At 39.0% G+C, this 20,689-nt stretch overlaps 1 protein-coding gene across 2 annotated transcripts in view; it reads left to right on the top strand.

Moving 5' to 3' along the window:
• Positions 1–20,689, top strand: part of HDAC9 (histone deacetylase 9) — a 281,151-nt gene that overhangs the window by 132,784 nt on the left and 127,678 nt on the right. For both annotated transcript variants that reach the window (XM_009879560.1, XM_009879561.1), the window contains 3 exons: positions 5,307–5,484; positions 11,822–11,955; positions 20,530–20,650. In XM_009879560.1, the coding sequence (XP_009877862.1) occupies positions 5,307–5,484; positions 11,822–11,955; positions 20,530–20,650 (433 nt within the window). The remainder of the gene's footprint in view (positions 1–5,306; positions 5,485–11,821; positions 11,956–20,529; positions 20,651–20,689) is intronic.

The raw sequence follows: 20,689 nt of genomic DNA, 5'->3' as shown, positions 1-20,689 counted from the left end.
AAGACTTCATTTCTGTTTACCCATTTTTTAGTCAACACAGTGTTCCTTGGATTACAGCAAGAAAACAAAAAACAAAAAACCAACAAAACAACCAAATTCTAGAAACATCCTGGTATTGAGTGACCTAATATACCCAGATGCCTCGAGGCTAGCTGCCCTGTTTCTTCCTGTCTATGCTTTTGCTTGATCTAAACCCATTTCTACCTACTCATTCTATGTGTCTGTATCCATACTTGTTATTCATTTACTTTTCATAAAAACGCTGATTCTGAATTTGTGGCTGGCTATATTTCAGATGGTGATACTAATTTTTTTTTTCAGTTCTATTGAAAGTGATGACCATGGAAGTTTGCGGCTTTACATGTGGTTTTGTCAAAAATAGTATTGGTAGGGTTTCTTGGTCATGTGTTTTCTCTAAGTGACAGAGCAGTTTAAAAGAAGACCTCTCAACATATTCATTTTCAGGGATACCTCAGACTAATTTCCATTTTAAGTTGGATAGATTGACAGAGATAAGTCATTCCTGCAATTTCACATTTATGCACATAAATATTTTCAGAAGATCTCATGACTTATTTTTGCGCAGTTCCAGAGGGCAGCTAGTTCTGGTTTTATTTGAGGAGAGCAGGCAGAACAGTAGTTCACAAAACTCCTAGGTCAAAACTGCTACAACTTCTGCTTACCTACAGCTCTTTTTGTTCCAATACTCCTTGTTTAACAAGCCATTGCTCTCTGTTCCCCTCACTCCCTCGTCACTTCTGGGGACAACCAACATCAATCCTATTAATATTTTCATGAGGTCTGCAGTTTCCGAAGCACTGTTAACTAGCTACATCTAAACAGTATGAGAAGTTTCTGGGTGCCCAGGATTTCAGACTGAATCAGGCTTTAGATAATGCTGTCTTGGTTTGGGTTAAGGCTGCCATTGTGGGGACCTTAGAACAGGACTGATTTCTATTTGTTGCAAACAGAGGCCATTTTGTTGGATGCAGCCACTGGCTGACCTGGACAGCCCTTAGATGCATCCAGCTACAACTGCACCGGGAAGGTAGGAAGTCAAGGAGGGTGTTGGGGAAGACAAATGACAGGACCTGAAGTTACTCTGTTCCCATGTTGCTACAGAGGTCTGGGAGATGCTAAGGAGTAGGGCCTCCAACAGGAGCCACCAATGAGACAAGGCAACAGAGCAGGCATCAGAAATACCCTTCAGAAGAAAAAGCTGAAGGAAGTACCTGGAAGGCAGCAGGTCTTCCTACTGGGCAGATTTTGTTTTCATCCTCACTTAGGGCAAAACTTCTTGCAGCATGTATGTATTTTTCTTCCTCAGTAATAATTGGTCCTTTGGGTAATTTTCAGACAACAATGTGGAAATTATAGGAAAAAAATTAACTAGCAAAAAGACCACCAAAAAATGCTTTGAGAGGAAAAACCTTGTAAGGTTAGTAGTACTGAAGGTCTTTGGGGGAGGATGAGCAATACATGAATGATTTTTAACAATTAATAGACATTAGCACACGTTTCATACTTCAGCTGAATGCATTACAGACACAGCAACAGAGGGCTATAAACATGACCACAAATATATGAGACACTAAAAGCAGTAATATCGCTATCAGGAATAGCAAATTTTGAATTTCTTAAGAGAAGATTTTTCTACCACAATGAAAAAAAACCACAACCCACCATAAACCCTGAAGAGAGGTGTGCCTATGCCTATACACACTTAGGATTATGGTACAGACATACAAGTCTTAGGATTTATTTAGCTGTGACTAAACTAAATCCAACCACACCAAACAAAATTAAAAAGTAGACTATTGAGAGGGAAGAAATTTTTTTATGAACGAACCCCACATATTCTTCTCTCTGCACAAAACATAACAACTTGAAAGAGCATTAATTCATAGACAATTCACCTATGCTTTATCATCAAACATAGACCATCTAACAATCCAACTGAATACATTTGTGGGTCACTAGTTCACACAGCCAGCAGAAATAAAGAAGTACCTCTTATTAAAATCCTCAGAATACACAAAACATGAAATACCAAAACATACAAATTACGCATCTACATGAAAAGACTTTTCACACCAACCCAAATGGACTCCACCTCCATTTAAACAACAAACTCTACAGAAATACTAGGAGAATAACAAATATTTACCTCCCGTGCCTCTAAAAGGGTCATCTTCTTTTTAGATACCGATTCTAAAAATCCTCCTCACAATAATTACCAAGGCCCAGAATAGTTTTTTTTTGGGGAAGACACTGAAGGGCCCTCCCTTCACTCCAGCAGAGGCCCTAATTGCCTGCCTCTACTAATGAACTAATCTCAGGCACCTGGAACTAGCAGGCTCCATGCCGGGCAGGCAGGGCTCGGGTTACCTAAGAAATGCTCTAAATATATTCACACAAATCACTAACCCTGCAGATGTGCAAATACTGCTTTTGTCATATTGCTGGAGAGATGGACATGTGTTTGCAGTGCTGTAGCACATAAAACCTGAAGATGAATTCATTGTGTTGCTTTAATCCCTTCCAGAGGCCAGGTGGGCATTTGGGGAGCCAGATAAGTGTGTTGATTATCCACATTACTCATTGTATTAATCCACCTGTCTGTGTGACACAGAGCATCTCAGATGCTCACAGCATAAAAATGTAGGTGGCTGGAAAAAATATATGTATTTCATGAGTGTCTGTTGTCTGTAAAATGAAACCTAATCAGGAAGTTAGCCTAAAACTTTGGCTAAAACCTAAACAAGTCCAAACTTTGCTGATGCCTAGAGTTTTTAAAATCACAGTTGAAGGATCTGGAAGTCACGAGAGAATGAAAGCAAGCCTCGATGTAAGCCTTGTGAGACAAACTATTGCACTTTTAAAAAATTTTAAAAGGTTTTCACAGGCAAAGTTTTCCGTGACCTGAGAAATTAAAGCAGGTGTCATGCAGCTTTCCATCCAACCATCCACAAATTTCTTCTGTTTCCCTGGACTGATTATGCTGATAAACATGTGTCAAATTCTAGGTATGTGTCTGGTTTCATCTGAGGGGAGGGAACAATGATATAAGCAAAACACAGTTTAGCAGGAAAATACAGGAGAGCAAGAACAGTCTCTCTTCTTGGTCTTTGACAAATTGCTAAAATATTTGGCTGTCTGGCTTTTAGGTGATGTTCACACAGGCTGATTAGCATTAAAAAAAATTACCTTGATTTTTCATATACCTGAAATATAGTGTTATTTCTATTGCTTGCATAGTCACAGACACCTAATCCTTCTATAAGCAAAGGTAGGAATATCTTCCCCAATTATCTACGTTTTGTAGAAAGATCTGACTTTACAGAATGGAGCTATCTCAGCTAGCTCCCATGCTTTGGAAGAGTAGGAAAGAGATGGTGAATACACTGGCATCAGACAGACGGTGCTGCTGTCACCGCTTGACCCTCAGATGCAGGGAGTAATTGTGCCACAGATGGCAAAATATCTCCTAAGCCAGCATTGAAAAAAAGTGAATGCTAAATCCTCACAAAGGAATTTATCTACTTCTGTTCTCCATAGGGAAAATATTCAACATAATAGCATCCATGCATTCTTCGCTTCTCCTCTCCAATCACACACACTCCCAGTGAAGGTTACAAAAGATGTGTATGCCTAGGAGCACAAAAAATATCTCCTCTGAAAATTTATCACAATTAAAATAATTAGTGAAACTAAGTAAAAACAAGGCACTTCTTAGGCTTTTCAGGAAAGAATTCCTGAATGTTGCTATGTTTATAAGGAAAGGGGATACACAGACCTCTTCAGATACCTCAAGATATTTCCTGGAGTATATAACACCATCCTGTTATCATACATTAAAAAGCAATAGGAAAAGTTGGGGACTGTATTTAAAGAAAAGGAAACAGTTCAATGACCCCAAACCATGACACTTCTTGTAAAACCTCTTTTTGCTTACTCATATTTTCTTTCTTATTTAGCCACTTATGACCAAGTCCCAGGTGATTTACCCTTCCCATGACCTTATGTCTTTTCACTGAAGTGGTGACCCTAGATATTAATGTGGGTTTTGAGGCTGCCTTTTAAAGCATTTGTTCTCATTTCAGCTGCTATTTATGAACACTTGTTTTCATAAAGGCCTCTGTTTTCACATGCAGGGTAGACATTCTCACTTCCCATGAGCTGTGGATTCATTCTGCAGTGCACGAGGGGCTGGGGTACCCCCGGGTACTTCCACCTGCCTTCCACAGAGCCTGAACTCGGCTTCACCTCTCCAAGCACCCAGCAATCCCTCCTTGGCCAGGCCAGGCCTCTGAGCTGCTGTCCCAAGCAACAGCAGACAGCACCGCTAATTGTCACTGGGTTTAAAAAAAGGATTAAAAAAAAAAAAAAAGGCCGTAAGGCCATAAACACACCATATATATACCTGCATATATGTATATTGAATGTGAATTTCAGCTGAATTCATCTTGCAAAGTGGTTAGGAAATCTCTCACATTCACTTCCTGTTGAGGTTCTAGGACTATCTGCACAAAAAATAAAAACAGAAAGAAAAGGGTTTGGGAAACTCTGTGGAGTGAGTGAATGCCAAGGTTTCTACTGACTTCAGCATGGTTTCAGGCTTTGTCATGTCAGCAAAAGTCACCATCTGTTGACAAACAAAACAGAGGAGGAAATGTTCCTTTCTGCTCTCAGTCTTTTCCCACCTGCCCGTAGCCAGCCGCAATTATGACAAAAAAAGATGGTCCCTAAGTGGGATCTCGCATAACAATTCCCGAGTTTCTGAATGATTTGTGAAAACCTATGGGCAAACTGTTCTTGTTTTCCAGGGAGTTCTGGGAACTGAGTCCTCTGTAGAAACCTGACTCACAGTTGCTCAGAGAATTTGGTACCGAGCAGTAAGGACACCGCTTTTCACTTTCAGTGCTGTAGGAAGATTTTATTTTTATTTGTGTGGGGTCATAAAGTGCATATTCTAACACTGTATTAGGTATTCAATATATTAGAAGAACGTCTGTCTTTTATAAGACTCTGCATGTGAAGTTGTCTTTTCCTCTGTCAGGGAGAACTGACAGGTTGCTTGCCATCACCTACTCTCTGGCAAAGTCTGCAGCCCACACTGTCAGTGTGAAAACATCTGTTGAATGGATTTATTGACTAGGTCTTAGGTGCAAGTTGCTTTTTTTTTTTTTCCACACTGTTTATTACAGCCCTGACCTAATGAACTTAATTTGTTGACATGTTTCCCTCAGTGTCTTACTTGATCCCATCTCACATTTCTTTCTACTGTGCTGTTTTCTTGGAAACAGGAGTTCCTGGCGCATCGGCGTGTCCACCAGTTGCAAATCTACCAGGCTCAGATGGCTACAGTTGGCGTGGCGGGATTAGATAAACATCGGCCGGTGTCCAGGACCTCGTCTTCCCCCGCTGATTCCACATTACCTCACCCAGCCATGGACCAGCCCAGCCAGCATGTCTACACGACTGGTAGGATTCCCTAAAGATTGCTTTTAATAGGCAGGGCAAATGCGTTTGTTCATGTAGGATCAACAGATTTAAATGCCTCGAATACCTCCTGCAGCAATGCATTCGGTTTTAGCCTTACTGTTCCTCGGTTTTATGATGCTGTACTGGCATCAAGTCAACCAGTGCAGCTGATAAATCACAGGGTTAATATTCACACAGTCATAAATTATTATCATTGACTGGCTCTTGCAATATAGCAACAGGTGCATTTTTGGTGCCTTTAAGTCATTTATAGCTTTTTCTTTCATTTCCCTATCCTCTGGTTCTTTTCTCCGTGTTCTTTTTGCCTGTTTTGTAAAGAGACCACCAATAAGTTGAAGAAAGACCACCAGTAAGTAGGAAAGCTGCAATATAACTCTCAATGTCTTCATTTGACAAGTCAGTCTACGCTACAAGGTTGCTTTCCCTAAAGAAAGGGCTTCTGTAGCCATGACTAGAAGGGGATGTTGGCTACAACTTTGGTGTCTTTCAGCAGTGGTGTGGAGTCTACAGAGGAAGGTTTTATGGTCAGGCCCTGGGAACTCCAGTCACTCAGGGAGCATCTCCTACTGATACGGTCTGGACTGTCCAAAGCAGAGTGGTTAGGACCTCCAAAATCTTCAGTGAAAGGAAGAAAATTGACCACAGAAAACCCGTTTCTTATTATGGGTAATCTAACCTTGCAGGTGGTTCCATCTTTTTAAGAGCATGAATCTCAGTATAACATTACAGCATGATTAGAAGCAAAGTTTCACTTTCACTTCACTTTCTGTGCACAAGAAAGGGGAAGTGAATACTTGGAGATACTGTTTATTCAGTTTTCTGCCAGAAGTATCAATTCCTTCACATGAGTTGGCAGAAATTCTCATGCCTGGAAGCTTACAGCTCTAGAAGCCATGACTGTGAACTGAACAGTCCTTAACGGGCCCTATAAGTGACTGTGTGAGACAGTGTACTCTCCCCTCTCTCCAATTAGAATGTGAACTTGGAAAGCAAAAATTTATTATCTTAAAGAAAAAAAAAAAACTGCAAAAGAAAAAGAGATGTCCTTAAGGTACTGCAAGTGGGTAAATGGATGCAAGATGACATTCCAAGATAGAAGACAATTTCTTCTGTAAATACACTGTCAATTTAGGAATTTCACTTGTTGGGTAACAAACATTTGGACTGTATAGAAAGAAACATGCTAATCCACTTTCCATGAGTTTCTGCAAAAAGACCAGCTGTGTATAGACAGGGTTATCAAACCTGGCCACTGTTTTTCTAGTTGTGGTTCACAGAGTCCCCAAAACATTGTAAACTCATTCTAAAAGTTTCACAGAACACACCAGAAGCAAGCTCACTGTGTGTAGGCTTCAATGTCCTGTTCAAATATCTGTAGTTCTACTGGAAATGTTGAATGGACTTGCAAATTTAAAGGCTACTGTTTCAGTCCGATTGCTAAGGTTTACTGACACCTCCCTTTACAGGTCCCCAGATGGGGCACCAGGGTCAAGGGGGTTACGTATATCTGGGCACTTGTGGCATCAGTGGAACTGATTAAGAAAGAAAATGTGAAGCTGAGATGGAAGAACAAGGGAAGGAATTCAATGAGGTAGGACAAACACTGAACTGGGATGGTGTGAGGAAATGGGACACACCAGGCATAAAGGGCTCGAAATCTTACACAGGGAAGCCTAGTGAGTTCTGTAATTGAGATGCAGACAGTCGATACGCAGAGGCAGGGTGTATTAATGTCAGGCAGACAGTTTAACCTTACTCCCGTAGTAAAGCATTGCGACATGAACAGCAGCAGTGGAAAGAGAGAAGAAAAGAGAGAAAAAATGCTGCTTATTCCAACTGAGAGTCACAGTCCTTCACTGAACTCCTTTCTCCAGATCAGAAACATCTTTTTTTCCTCCACGGCTCTTTCAAGACAATCATCTCTACTCATTGAAGAAAAAAATCCTGTTTCCACTTTCTCTACAACTTTATGCTTCTGTTTTTCCACTTGTGCTCTGTACCTTCACATCTCTCTTGTATCCTCTAGGTACTGGCTGAAGAAGACATCGTGCAGCGCTGTAGCTGCTTCCAAGCTGTACCTATGCTAACCGGCCAGCCAGTACCCCCCAGCTGATTGACCAGCTGGCAGGTCCAACAGAGCACACACCTCTGCGTTCACAATGAAGCCTTTCCTTTCTGCTTGAGGAAATCCCTTTCCCTGACATGTCTCTAGGCTTACAGACTTACATATATAACCTTTACCACTGCAGTTTCTGAGTATATTGAAAATAGAACTATGTTCTGCATTATGAGATTAACACCTTTGGAGTGAGAATGAACACAGACTTTGCAACACCAACAGTTCAATTACAGTTTCTGTGAATAACTAGATCAACATGTGTTTTATTAACATAGGTATGGAATGGTATGGTACAGAATGTCTTTATTTGTACATAGAGTCTCCTGAGTCTGGATGGTGCCATAGCATGTATTCACTGGTCAGCGGAAAGAAAGTTTTTATCTGTTCTTATACAGTCTTTCCAAAATCCTTTGGGATGAAAGCCCTGAGCAACCTGGTCTGATCACAATGCTGACCTGCTCTGAGAAGAGGGTTGGACTAAAGACCTCTGGAGGTCTCTGCCAACCTGAGCTATTCTGTGCTTCTATGATTTTCTCCCTTAAGAGAGTGCTGGATGTAACCAGCTGTTGTCCACAGAAGCTGCAATACTACCGTTTGTAAAAGCATGGAAGGAAGGAATGAGTGGTGGGAAAGGGAGAAAATTCTAGTACAGCATGAAGTGAGGTCAAATTCAGACCTTAGAAATTAACATAGAAACACTTCCCTGCCTTGAATTATTTCTTGGTTGTTTTTTTTTTTTCTTTTTAAAGACAATAAGAGAAAGGAAAGTACAAGGAAAAGAGAAAAAAAAGTAGAAGGAAAATGGTTGTGGCAGAACATTACACGGGGATCAAATTGAGCCGGTATTTTTGTGAGTCATGAGAGAAAATGTTCTTAGCCAAATATCTGAAGGGAATCAGAATGCTGATGGTTGTGAGAGTGCTATGCAATATATATGCAGTATATGCCCAAGATAATGAGTTAAAGATGGAAAAAAGTATAAAATCTACTTGATCTTCATTTAGATGGTTTACAGAATACTTGACATTATTTAGTTCAAATCTTTCTTCTGAATATTTTATCAGATATTCTTCCCTTGGGTTTTCTTATTGGTACTGTTGTCCTCCAGGACATTTCACCTTCTTCAAAACATGCTGTTAGTCAACAATTGCTAGATGTCTTGCTCTCCGCTCTCTTTAAAATATTACTAAAAGAAGCTGACTCAAACAAAGTATTTTGGAAAAGGATGTTAGGGAGTCCCCACCAGAAAGACCTTGTTTTTTTCTGACTTAACGCAAATTCAGGTTTTTTTGTCCTGTGTCCTCTATCATTATATGGTTCAGTGGTGCCACCATCCTAGTCTGTCATCAGGGCCACATTCTGACCTCAGTAATATTGGTGTAAATCCAGAATAAATCCACCAGTCTCAGCGGAGCTGCTCAGATTTACACAAGGAATCTGAGAGCAAAATCTGGCTGTAGGCATTTGTTCTGGAGAGACAGAATAACCATCTTTTATTAATATTTCACAGCAGTCTGCAATTGAAAACAGTTGTGTCCCTCTCTCTCTTTTTTGTGGGGGTGGCGAGATTATTGGCTGAATCCTGTTAGGGAAATCCTACAGGCTATTTTTAGCACTAAGCTCTACTGCTGCATTGTGGTATTGTACCAAGCACATGTGCTGTATGACCAGCAGCCACACATCTGAATTACTTGCACATCCTAAATCAATTTAGATGCTTGCAATAAATGAAAACATATATTTCAGTCTTTTCTTAAGTCAATTAATCCTGCTAGAAATAAATTTTACACTCAGTGGTGTGAATATCTTACTATTTAAAAGTTTGGAGCAGATGCTTCTGCCATGCAATGCTGACCTGACCCGATTAAACTGATTTTTGATTCAGACAAAATAATTCACGTACAATAAAATTAAATTTTTAGTTATATTCTATTTTAGGAAAAATACCAATACACTAAGAAAAGGATGTTTATATCTATGTCAACCAGAGAAGGCATCCTGAATACACAGTTTCAGCATTTCACTTCAAAACCACTGTTTAGTTGCAAATCTGATATAGGAGATCAAAAAGTGTCATTATTACATAACATCTTGATTCTGTATAATAAAAACATAGTTATATATATATATTATTTCTATTAACTGCAGTTTGGACTATGCAAACGTAAGCCTGTAGGGAGCATTGATAATTGAAGAAAACATTCATTGAAAAAATGGCAGGCAGGAGATACTGTCAAATTTCAGCTACTTTTATTAATATTTACCAAGTGTTTCCATTCAAATCCATTGGATATAACTGTGTACTCTGCCTAACAGCTTCTGAAAGTCCTGATGCACTTCCATTTAGCATCTAAACACCCTCTCTGTTGGGCAGGGGGATGGGAGGAAAAGTTTTCTTAACTAATGGTATAATGACCACTGGCAAACTGTACAATCTGGGTATGCAACAGACTATAGAAATTAAAACTTTGGGTGCCAGGAAAAGGAAAGCGAGGTATGTGAGCGTGCATTTACTTGTGTGCATACTTGCTATTTCAAATAACTTATAAGACCTGATGATAGAGCAGCAAAGCTTATAAATGGTACCATGCAAATAACAGCAGAAAAAGGAAATTATTAACTGCTTTGACAATGCCAGCAAAGATTTTAAGCTGCATCACTTTATTAACTCCAGATTTTCACTGGTTCTTTTTTTTCTTTAAAAGAAAACAAACTAAGAAAGTAAATACAAGAATTTATTGGTAATGAACTATTTTGTTTGTTAGCTAATCATTTAGCATAAATTTAGTCATGCTGCATATAGGTATTATTGTTGTATTGTCCTTATGTTAAACATAATTTTTGTATTATCATTTTGGCTTAAATAGCAAGATCCCAAAGGATCAGTTCTAAAGTACATGAGCTAAGAAATATGGCAGCATAAATATTTCTAGAGCAGCATAATTTCTGGCTAACTTCTGAATTATCTCAGAACCCTAACTTTGCATTGCCCACAATGTATACAGACTCTTATGCAGTAAAGTTCTTAAATACTTTATTAAAGTTCAATATCCATTCAAGAAATTTGCTGAATAAGGGTGGTGTTGAGCTTGTTGTTGAATCTGGACTTTAATTTTGTGTTTTCCTCCCTGGCTGACTTTTTAGTAGCAGGCTAACACAATTTTCCCAGAAATGTGTTGGCATCTGCAGTAGTGGTGGCACATAAGAAAGAGGTTTCGAATGCCAAGTTTTGCAGCTTGGAGAAATTGTTAATTTGAGTCCCTTTCAACTGCAAGGGGAAGAAAACTCCAAATGTTTCCCAAATGAAAATGTTTCACGGGGGTAAGGAAAATATCTTTTGTTCCAGACATTTCTGAGGGAAATGCAAACAACAAGTAAATAAATAAAATAATTTTTCAGTGTTTCAGACTTGTTTTGAAAGACTAGAAAATTGAGTTTAGCTTGAGCCTACTCGCTAAAATTTCTCTTTTGCTCCCAATGCACAGCAATGTGATATTGATAGCTGTTCCATATAAAGTTGTTGTGTCCTTGAATAAATGAGCGTAGAAAATTCAAAAGAAACCTTGCATTGCAGTCTAACAACAGGATTTGGTCCTAATTGAGTAGTGGGTGGAACTTTTCTTTTTAATGAAAAAGGACTCTGGCTGCCACTGCTGCAACTCTCTGAAACTTCCATCTGCTATGCTTTGAGATCTGGAATTAATATAGTATTAGTTAAGCAGTACAAATACAGAGTAGCATTGTCATTTCAAAATTTATTTTAAAAGGTTTTTCTGAATGATTTTCCTTACACTGCTATAAACATATAACCTTTTCTTGTTATATACGGGTTAACAGCTTTAACTGACCTTACCCACTAGAGAAAGAGAAAACAAGTGATTCAGTAACAGGACTGATTTTTTTAAGCCATAAAATCTTTAACAAGACACCGCCCAATTTCATTTCTTCTTTACAATTAACTGTATTTATTGGTATCTTTTCTTAAGAATTTATTTTTGCCTTATCAGTATCACAAGATGTACTTTTTAAGTGAAAATTCAGAGTCTCCCAGAGGAAAGGGGAATTAAGATCCAGAGTTTTCATCTTGCTGTAACTGTCAAATAAAATCCAGTTATGCTCTAATATGCATGACACGGAACAGTATAACTTGCGTTTTTTTCACCTGCTGTTTCTTGTTGTGCTGTCTTTGTGATGAAGGTGTTGTGTATGACAGTCTGATGCTGAAGCACCAGTGTATGTGTGGCAACTATGCTAATCACCCTGAACACGCTGGAAGGATCCAAAGCATCTGGTCAAGGCTGCAAGAAACTGGGTTGCTGAACAAGTGCGAGGTAATAAAAAATAAAACCAGATACTTGACTTGTTAAAGTAAATAGCAAATTTATTAAATCCTAAACCTGTCTTACTTCTGCAATAAGACAGTAATCCGTCTTAGGAATTATTTGGACTTTACTGACAATGTTAAAATAATGCATTTTAGGAAAGCACACTTCTCAATCAGAAAACAAAGAACTTACACAATGAAAGCCATTTATCCACATACATCAGAACATACAATCCAGACATGACTGTGTTCCTCACCTTGATATAGGAAGGTAGACAAGCAGTAGTCAAACAAAAGTGCAGTCCTTTCAATAGCAGTTCTTAACTTTTTCAAGCAGCCAAGGATTTTACTGCTGTAATAACATAGAACACTGGGGTTTGGTTTTTTTTTTTTTTTTTTTTTTTTTTTTAAATGTAATTTGTATCACTCCATAAGCACATTGCATCTTGTCTTATTTCAGACTCCAAAGTCTGTTTTCATAGTGTTTTCATTTGCCTGGTGTATGATGGGTACCAAGTCAAAACCGGAGACGTTCTAGACAACATCAGAGCAAGTGTGGAACTTTCTTCTGCTTTGATTTCTCTCACAAAATTGTATATTAAAACATCATGCTTAAATCAAATATGGGCTCTGAGGTTCATATCTGACTTGGCTTACTGAAAAACAGCCTTTTCCTATTTTCCTACCACTCACTGCTTCCCATGAGCTGTGCAGCACTGTCAACTTCTGCAGAAGCCTGTGGCAATTGAGGGTTGCTTACTCTGTTGCAGCACAAATTAACAAACTTCAACACAAATCTGCTTGTGTTTTGCAGGATCCCCAAAATTGCCAGGGCTCTTATACTCTGTTTTCTGTAATCACTTTTATTTATATACTTAGGTTTTTACAAACCCAGAGGAACTGGTACAATAGGTCCCTTTGATTAGTTATTAGTGACTGTTCACAAAGATTTTCTGCAGGTAGCCTAGCGTATTGGGCAGTGAGATAGTGCAAGCGTTAGAAATGGATTTGTTGTATTCACTCATCTAACTAGATGGCAGCACTCTAACAGGCTAATGTTTTTTTTTAGCTCAGATAATTTTTTTCAAACTTCAAGGAGACTTTCTTTCAGCAAGGCCCTGAAAGCCACATATCACACGAGTGGTTTCCTTGGTGGGATCACATACTTAAGGAGTAAGTTAAACATGCAGCTGAGTGCTTTACTAAAATAAGGCCTAGTTACCTTGTTGACTCAGGATACATATCATAAAGAAAGACAAAAAAGGGAGAAAAAAAAATAAAACACAATGCGCTATAATGTGTTGCTTTCTTCCATGATAAACAGACATTGCTGAACTGTAAATTGTGTGGATCTGGAAAAGGTGTAAATTGGTAAAGTAGTATAGGTTAGTCTGAGGTGCATGCAGTCAAATAGTTTCCCAAAAGATTTAAAGTTTCATCTTACAATTCTGCGATTTCAAAGACTGAAATATAGCCTATTAGGTCTTGCAAAATCCAGTGAGTGGGCAGAGGGGAAATAAGTCACTTTATGTCGAATAGCATTCAGTTAATTTTGACTCGCATTGTGTGCTTTGAAATGAGTCTGGAATGTGAAACAAGCTGTCAAAATGTAAACTCTGACGATAAAGCTTTGAGGAACCTCAGTATGAAACTGATGCATAGATCTGGTGTTTATCTTGAACCTCTTATGTAGCTAAAGAAGGATTATATTTGATCATGCAATCTGTCCTTTGTTTCACTGAACTCTTTAGCACTTGCTTGACATCAAACACGTCCTTAAATCTGCTCACTTTTCAAAATAAAGAAGGATGTGGTGATTTGCTTAATTGGTGCTTTGATTCAGTTGCATATATGACTTGTATCACTAAAGGAGTGGTTCTTGCATTATTCAAGAAATACTAGGCCACCATTAAGCTGCATTTTGGAATATACCACACTGAGGATGCAGAGCCAAAGCACCATGGGCAGCTTCAGTGTCTCTTTTACTGACTTCCAAATGCCCCCTCACGGACGTCAGTATTTCTTAATATAATTTCCCACAGTTTCTATCAGAAGCAGTGAGGAGACAGGGGGAGATCACTGGTCAGGTTTTGCCATGTGCACTGCCTCATGCCAGAAGGGAAGCTTTGGAACAGCAACTTGCAACAGCCACTTAGGAAATCCTCTGCAGTAACTGTGAACCTTCTTTTTTTTCCTTTACTGAAACAATAGTCCCACGAAAGGGCTGAAGTCCCATGCTCTGTCTTATGAGGAGTTTCAGGATCAAAGCTAATTCAGTCAGAGGTAGCTCAGATCTTCTTACCTTGCAATGTGTGTATCCTTAGCCACAGGCTTGTGCCAGAGGACTCTCCCTATTTTCTTAATCTACCAAGAAACCCTTATAAAAAGCATAGAACTGTAGAATCATCTAGGTTGGAAGGGACCTTTAAGATCACAATTCCAACCATTAACCTAACACTGCCAAAACCACCACTAAACCATGTCCCTACGCACCATGTCTACCTGTCTTTTAGATACCTCCAGGGATGTTGACCCCACCACTTCCCTGGGCAGCCTGTTCCAATGCTAATAAACCTTTTAGTGAAGAACTTTTTTGTAATATCCATCCTAAACCTTCCCTGGAGCCATTTGAGGCCATTTCCTCTTGTCCTATCACTTGTTGCTTGGGGGAAAAGACCAACTCCCACCTCGCTACAGTCTCCTTTCAGGTAGTTGTAGAGAGTGATAAGGTCTTCCCTGAGCCTCCTTTTCTCCAGACTAAACAATCCCAGTTCCCTTAGCCACTCCTCATAAGACTTGTTCTCTAGACCCTTCACCAGCTTCCTTGCCCTTCTCTGGACATGCTCCAGAACCTCAATGTCTTTCTATGTATATACAATCTTTGTTATCTATACAGGGAGCAAAGTGTGTTTCCTAAATCGCAGGGTGTGGATTAACCCCTCACACAGCAAAGGTCTATGGCCCTGGAGAGAGATGACTGGCCAAGTGCATAGAGAACCATCATCTCTAACTGGGCATGGAATGATGGAAGTCATATATACTGAGGCGGCACCATGCTTGCTGCCATTAATAGACTAATCTTGGTAGATTAATCTAGACCCAGTCTATTACCTATATATATCTCGCTCATATTGCCCCCATATATAGCATAGTTAAAATATAACTTGGTAAAATCATACCAAGGTTTGACTGGGGTACTCAAAGCTGTGCCTTCACTACAAAATAAAATGTGCCTGGGACTGTTCTTCACCACTGCGGCCAACTGGCATGGAAAGGCCCATGTTCATACTACCAGGAATGCTCCCTGGCCCATGCCAGTGACCAAACCATGTCTGGGAGTTGCTTGGGAGAGCTCTAGTTGCTGCTCAGCCAAAACGGTGTGAAGGACCACTTTAGCAATTTAATAGTACAGATGATTGCGTTCTTCTGCCTGGAAATGTTTCCTGGCACTGCTTAATTTGCTGCTTCAGACACAGTCAAAAGGACTTGTTTCTCCAGACTGTTTTTTGTCTTCCTAGCCATAGAAATTTGAGCTCTAGAGTTATTCAAACAACACTTTAGAGGATTTTGCTAAATTGAGAAATTCGTTCTAGCTTTTTGAACTATTTTTTTTTTAATTGCATTACTCTTCCAAATAGATAGATTACTTCCCCCCTTGGCTTCTCCAAGACAAAGGAGAAACACATCCATATCATGGCCAGCCCTGGAGAGTGGGATTTGAGAGACCTGTCCCTGGCTGAGTCCAAGGCAAGGCAGTGAAGTAATTTCCCCCTGTAGTGGACTTTTTTATGGTCCTACTATATACGTATTGGGAAAATAACATTCAGGTCAAATATTTTTGCATTAGGTTAAAAGTTTTGTGCATGTTTACTGAAATACCTATTCCGTGTTTGGTAAAGGCTGACAGATGTGGAACAGTTATCAAATGCAATACCAGAACAGGGCAGCTAAAAGATGCAAAGATTTGCATAAAAACACCCATTATCTCTCTTTTTTTTTTTTTCAAATTTCTCTTGGTAAAGAGCAATGCATAGTTGCCCTACCTTTGGGACAAAAAAAAAAAAAAAAAAAAAAAAAAATCTCACAGGCACAGTCTCTGAAGACAGAAGAAACACAACAATCATCCATGAATGTTGTGAAGCTTCTGCTAGCTTTCTCACACATCTACAAGTAGTGACAGAGCATTTTAAGTAGCAAACTAGATATGATCATGGTTGGAATTTTTCTCTTCATTTTCATTCACCTATTTTTGTGGACTTCACAAAATCTAAGGTAGACAAGCCATTTAAAACTACAAAATTGTGTTTTCTTTCTGCTTAATCTGGCTTTTTTAAAGAGCATTTTCAGAGTAACCCTCTGAATCCTAAGTAATTCCACAAAAAAAAAAAAAAAAAAAAAAGGACTGAATTATGTTTTGGTAGTGGTGTCTGCTTTCTGCTTGTTCTAGGGCTCCTTTGGGGGCCATAATTTATGCACACATGACTGACATTAGGCTAGACTGATCAGCACAGTTTTAGAAAAGAAAAGAAAAATGTAGACACAGTCCCACTTTGTGCCCCCAACTCTACTTCCTGCAGGGACTGTGGTCCAGCAACATTTTTCTTTTCAGCCTGGAATTTGATCTGAATTTTGGTAGTTTTCTGGATTAGGAAGACATCTTACACTGCCTGCTGTCCACATCTCATGGACTGAAGGGGAGAGAAGGAAAGAATTTAAAGATTTAAAAAACGTTTGAGTCTGCCAGATCACAAAGACTGAAATATGTGAAAAAATCCCATAATACAAGAAAATTAGCCCACAAAGACACTTTAAGAGCAAAATTTGAACATATTCAGGTTAAGCAATTGAAGACCAAACCATATGAAGAGAATAAATGCGTCTCTATACGGGTGCATCCGTATTAGAGATATGGTTGCAATTCCCACATAATGGAAAGACAACAAGAGGTGCAGCTGTTGGCAAAAGATCCATATTATGTATGTATATATATATTTTTTTAAAAGACAGAATTTAACAACTATGAAAAATGCAAGAAAAGTAGAAAAGACTATGAAGACCTTGTTTACAAATTAGATAGCCTAAGAGCTTTCAGAGACATTACCTCTGTACAAATAGCTGCGGTAAAGGCAATGGACACCGTACACTGAGAGACTCAAGTGAGAAATATTGCTTAAGCTATGTCAACAATTCCTGTTAGTTTAGCAGAGAGAAACAGGCGGTGTCGTCTTTGCCTTTTTGAATCTCTGACTGTGCAAGAGTTTAGTCTGCTGAAAGTCTAACCCAAATCTTCAGGTTAATAGAGGTTATCTGTGCGCAACTTTAATGGTCTACTTTAAACAGAAGACCAGACTAGACATTCCTCCTTGACCTTACATTCTGTGAAAGGTGATAGCATTTTTCTAGTTCTAGACTGATTTGTGAAGCACTCAGGTGCAGTATTTTGCTCTCTTGAGATGCTGAAATGTCTCCATTGATGAGGGAACTGCATATGTCAGAGAGACCCAACATACAAATTGTCATGCACATTAGAAAATGATGACTTGCCTTCTATGGATGAAGCAGATGGATGGATGCAGTATTCAAGTCCCCTTGAATGAAACAAATACTTCATAAGTTCTCCTACGCTATTTCTCCTTTGTCATTGGCTTTATGCCAATTTTCTGCTTTCTACTACATTTTAGGCTTTTGATAATACCATGGCAAATGAAAATTAAGAAAGACACTTTAAAATAAAAAAGATGTGGTTAAAAGTGTATGTGTAGTTATACAAATGCATATGTTATGTTGTCTGATAACTCACGGCAGTCAGAGCCAGAAACTATTGCTTTGCATAACTGAAGCTACACGATTCCAGATTCTGGCAACAGACTCATAACATATGCTTCTGTAGGTCTGCTAAATCCTGACACCGTCGGATAAGAAGAACTGTTCTAAGTAATTATTACAGGTATTTTTTAATATGAATTATTGTTTCCTCTGTGTAGAACCTTAGACAGTTGGAATTTTAATGTTATTGCAAATGGCTTGACAGGCAGAGATACTGCAAGGGCGGGGTGAAAGGAACAGTAAATGAGGAGGTGGGAATGCAGAAACAGCACGGACGTGTGCGCTGTCTACCCTTCCCTTTCATCTTGCCATTTACTGTGTAAATGTCCTTGCCGATGCCCAAGGTTAGGGCTGGAGAAGCTGTGGAGAAAGAGCAGCTCTGGGCTGTGCCTGCCCTGGCAGCTCAGCCGCTGGCTGTGCCCCAAGGACCTCACAGCTGGGAGCAGCCTGGAGTGGGGGGTCCTGCTCGGTGCTGTTTGATTTCTGCATCAAACCTGCTTCTGCACAACGTCTTTCTGCCTGAAACAATCTGACTAGCAATATTGGGTAGTGAGTAGCTCCTTGGAAAAACATTGTGGGGAAGCCACTTGCAGACCCTACTCTGTTAGGGCAAATAGCTATATTCCATAAGATATCACAGAGCTCCCTGTTGTAAGAATAACAGCTAGCTGTGGGTTCTTTTATAGTTAAAGTGATATGGCATTTAACAGCCCTTTAAAAGAGCCAGATAATTAAGTCTCTTAAACATCTCTTAAAGAGTTTTTGTATAACTTGTAGAAAATACATGGCCAGAGAGTATTTTACTCAAGGTTCTTTGATGTGACCTTCATAAAATACCTCTTTACTTTTCTCATACATTTATTTTAGCCAGTCCTAAAAGCCAGCCTCCCTTCCCAATTTTGCTGTGGAGAATTGGGTATATAGATTTTAAAGCAGCTTATTAGAAACATAGACCTTAATGAGAATGGATGAACGAATGAATGTTACCAGTCACCTCACTTGTGAAGAAAAATATTTTATCTGACCCAGAAGAACCATTACAGAGTTTACTGACTCCATGAAGTAACATAATGTGCTGATTTTGATTGTGCAACTGTGTGTTAAAAGGATGTGAGTGCACTGCTACAAATTCTCATGTGAGACTGGGAGAGGCTTGAAGAAATTAGAGATGAAAAAGGGTTTATTAAGTCATTTAGTTCTTGGATCATTCACTAAAATGTTTTTTCCACTGCTGTGTCCAGTCAAGTTTTAAACACTGCAAGAAACAGGGCTTCCACCATTTCCCTGAGGGGGAGCTTTATCCACAGTCATCTCGATCTAACTCTTAGGACATTTTTCCTGATTAGTCAGAAAAAATTGCCACTACTTAACTCAATATAAATTGTGCATGGTTCTTCAGACTGCCCCAAGCCCCCCGGCAGCTCCTTTCTTCCACAGTGTACATTGTCTTTATTAATTATAGTATTGCTTTCTTCTCCTAGTGAAGAAACTGGTGCCTTCTGATGTGCATGAGTAGGTGATGGATATAAAAAAGAATTACAATTTAACCTCTAAAAAAACTAGAATTGAATGGTATTTCTGTAACTTGTTAATCAGTCTGTTAAGAATAGGATGGTCTATTTAGATAATTTCCATACCTGTTTATCTGTAGACCTTGACTGTCAGACAGATCCACAGTCTAAGTTTTGAGAGGTTTAGCCCCAGGTATTCATAAGGACAACCTCCACAAATAGAATCCAAGACCTTAAAAAAGGGCTCTTTTCTCTCTACATTATCCAGTATCAATAGGAAAGATCATCTCAGGACCAGAACTTTGTTGACAGTGCTGTTTATTATGCCCAAACCTGAACCAAATCTGCTTCACTTTGCTGTCTCTGCAAAGTCTGTGCAGCAGTAGCACAAGCAGAGAAGTAAATATTTTTATGACAAGCTGTAATTCCAAATACATACAAGGGACAGATTTGCTGAATAAGAATGTGTTCGTTTTATCTTTTCTTCTTTCTTTCCTATCTTTCTTCCTTCCTAAACTGATTAAATTTCAATGGATTTATAGAAAGACATCCCATTTTTTTTAACACTGATTTAAGTGGGGAGAGTACAGGCTGAAGAAACCGTTAAAGAGACAAACTCTTCTTACAAAAATTTGAGGAAGCAAGTGAGTCAGCATGTGTAACAGCAAAAATGACCCTGGGATATCAAATGTACATTAAAAGAATGAAAAGATAGACAAATATTTTATTAAAGAATTTAAACTTTAATTTTCTTCTTCTCCCTGGCTCTCCTCATTGTGCTCATGTTCCTCCTAGCAGCATAAATCACAAGTACTAATAGTAATGCAAAAAACATTAATCCTCATTCAGAACACATCTGCAGTTTACAGGTGTGAATAAGTTTTTGTTCTTTAAACTAGATTATTTCTAGCTAGCTTTCTTACTTAAGAAATAAACCTTTTGGTTTGTACCTCTTATCTCTATAATGTAGAAAAGAGGCAGAATCTTTTCCTTTTCTTGTATGTGAAACCCTGTATGAAGTTAACTCTGCTAAGGCTTAAGTGAAGCATTCGTGATAAACCACACACGCATTTGTTTTTTGTATAGCATTACTTTAATAAACAAATCAGTGTCACATTCCTGCATGACGCAATTTCAACCCATTATTAATCATACTAAATGTTATTTTGGACCTTTACTTTTTTTTTTTTTTCTCCCTAAATATTGTCAGTGGAATATTGTAGGCCTCTGCTGTTTTCTTTCAGCGAATTCGAGGTCGAAAAGCCAGTCTGGAGGAAATACAGCTGGTTCACTCTGAACATCATTCACTGCTGTATGGCACCAGCCCCCTGAACAGACAGAAGCTGGACCCCAGGAAACTCCTAGGTCTGTACAGGCCTCTATTCTACTGAGAACAGCACATTC

Source organism: Charadrius vociferus, unplaced genomic scaffold (assembly GCF_000708025.1).
Source record: "Charadrius vociferus isolate BGI_N301 unplaced genomic scaffold, ASM70802v2 scaffold262, whole genome shotgun sequence".
Taxonomy (NCBI): Eukaryota; Metazoa; Chordata; class Aves; order Charadriiformes; family Charadriidae; genus Charadrius; species Charadrius vociferus.
The sequence above is the reverse complement of the archived record's forward strand: the minus strand, read 5'-3'. Positions and strand labels throughout refer to the sequence as shown.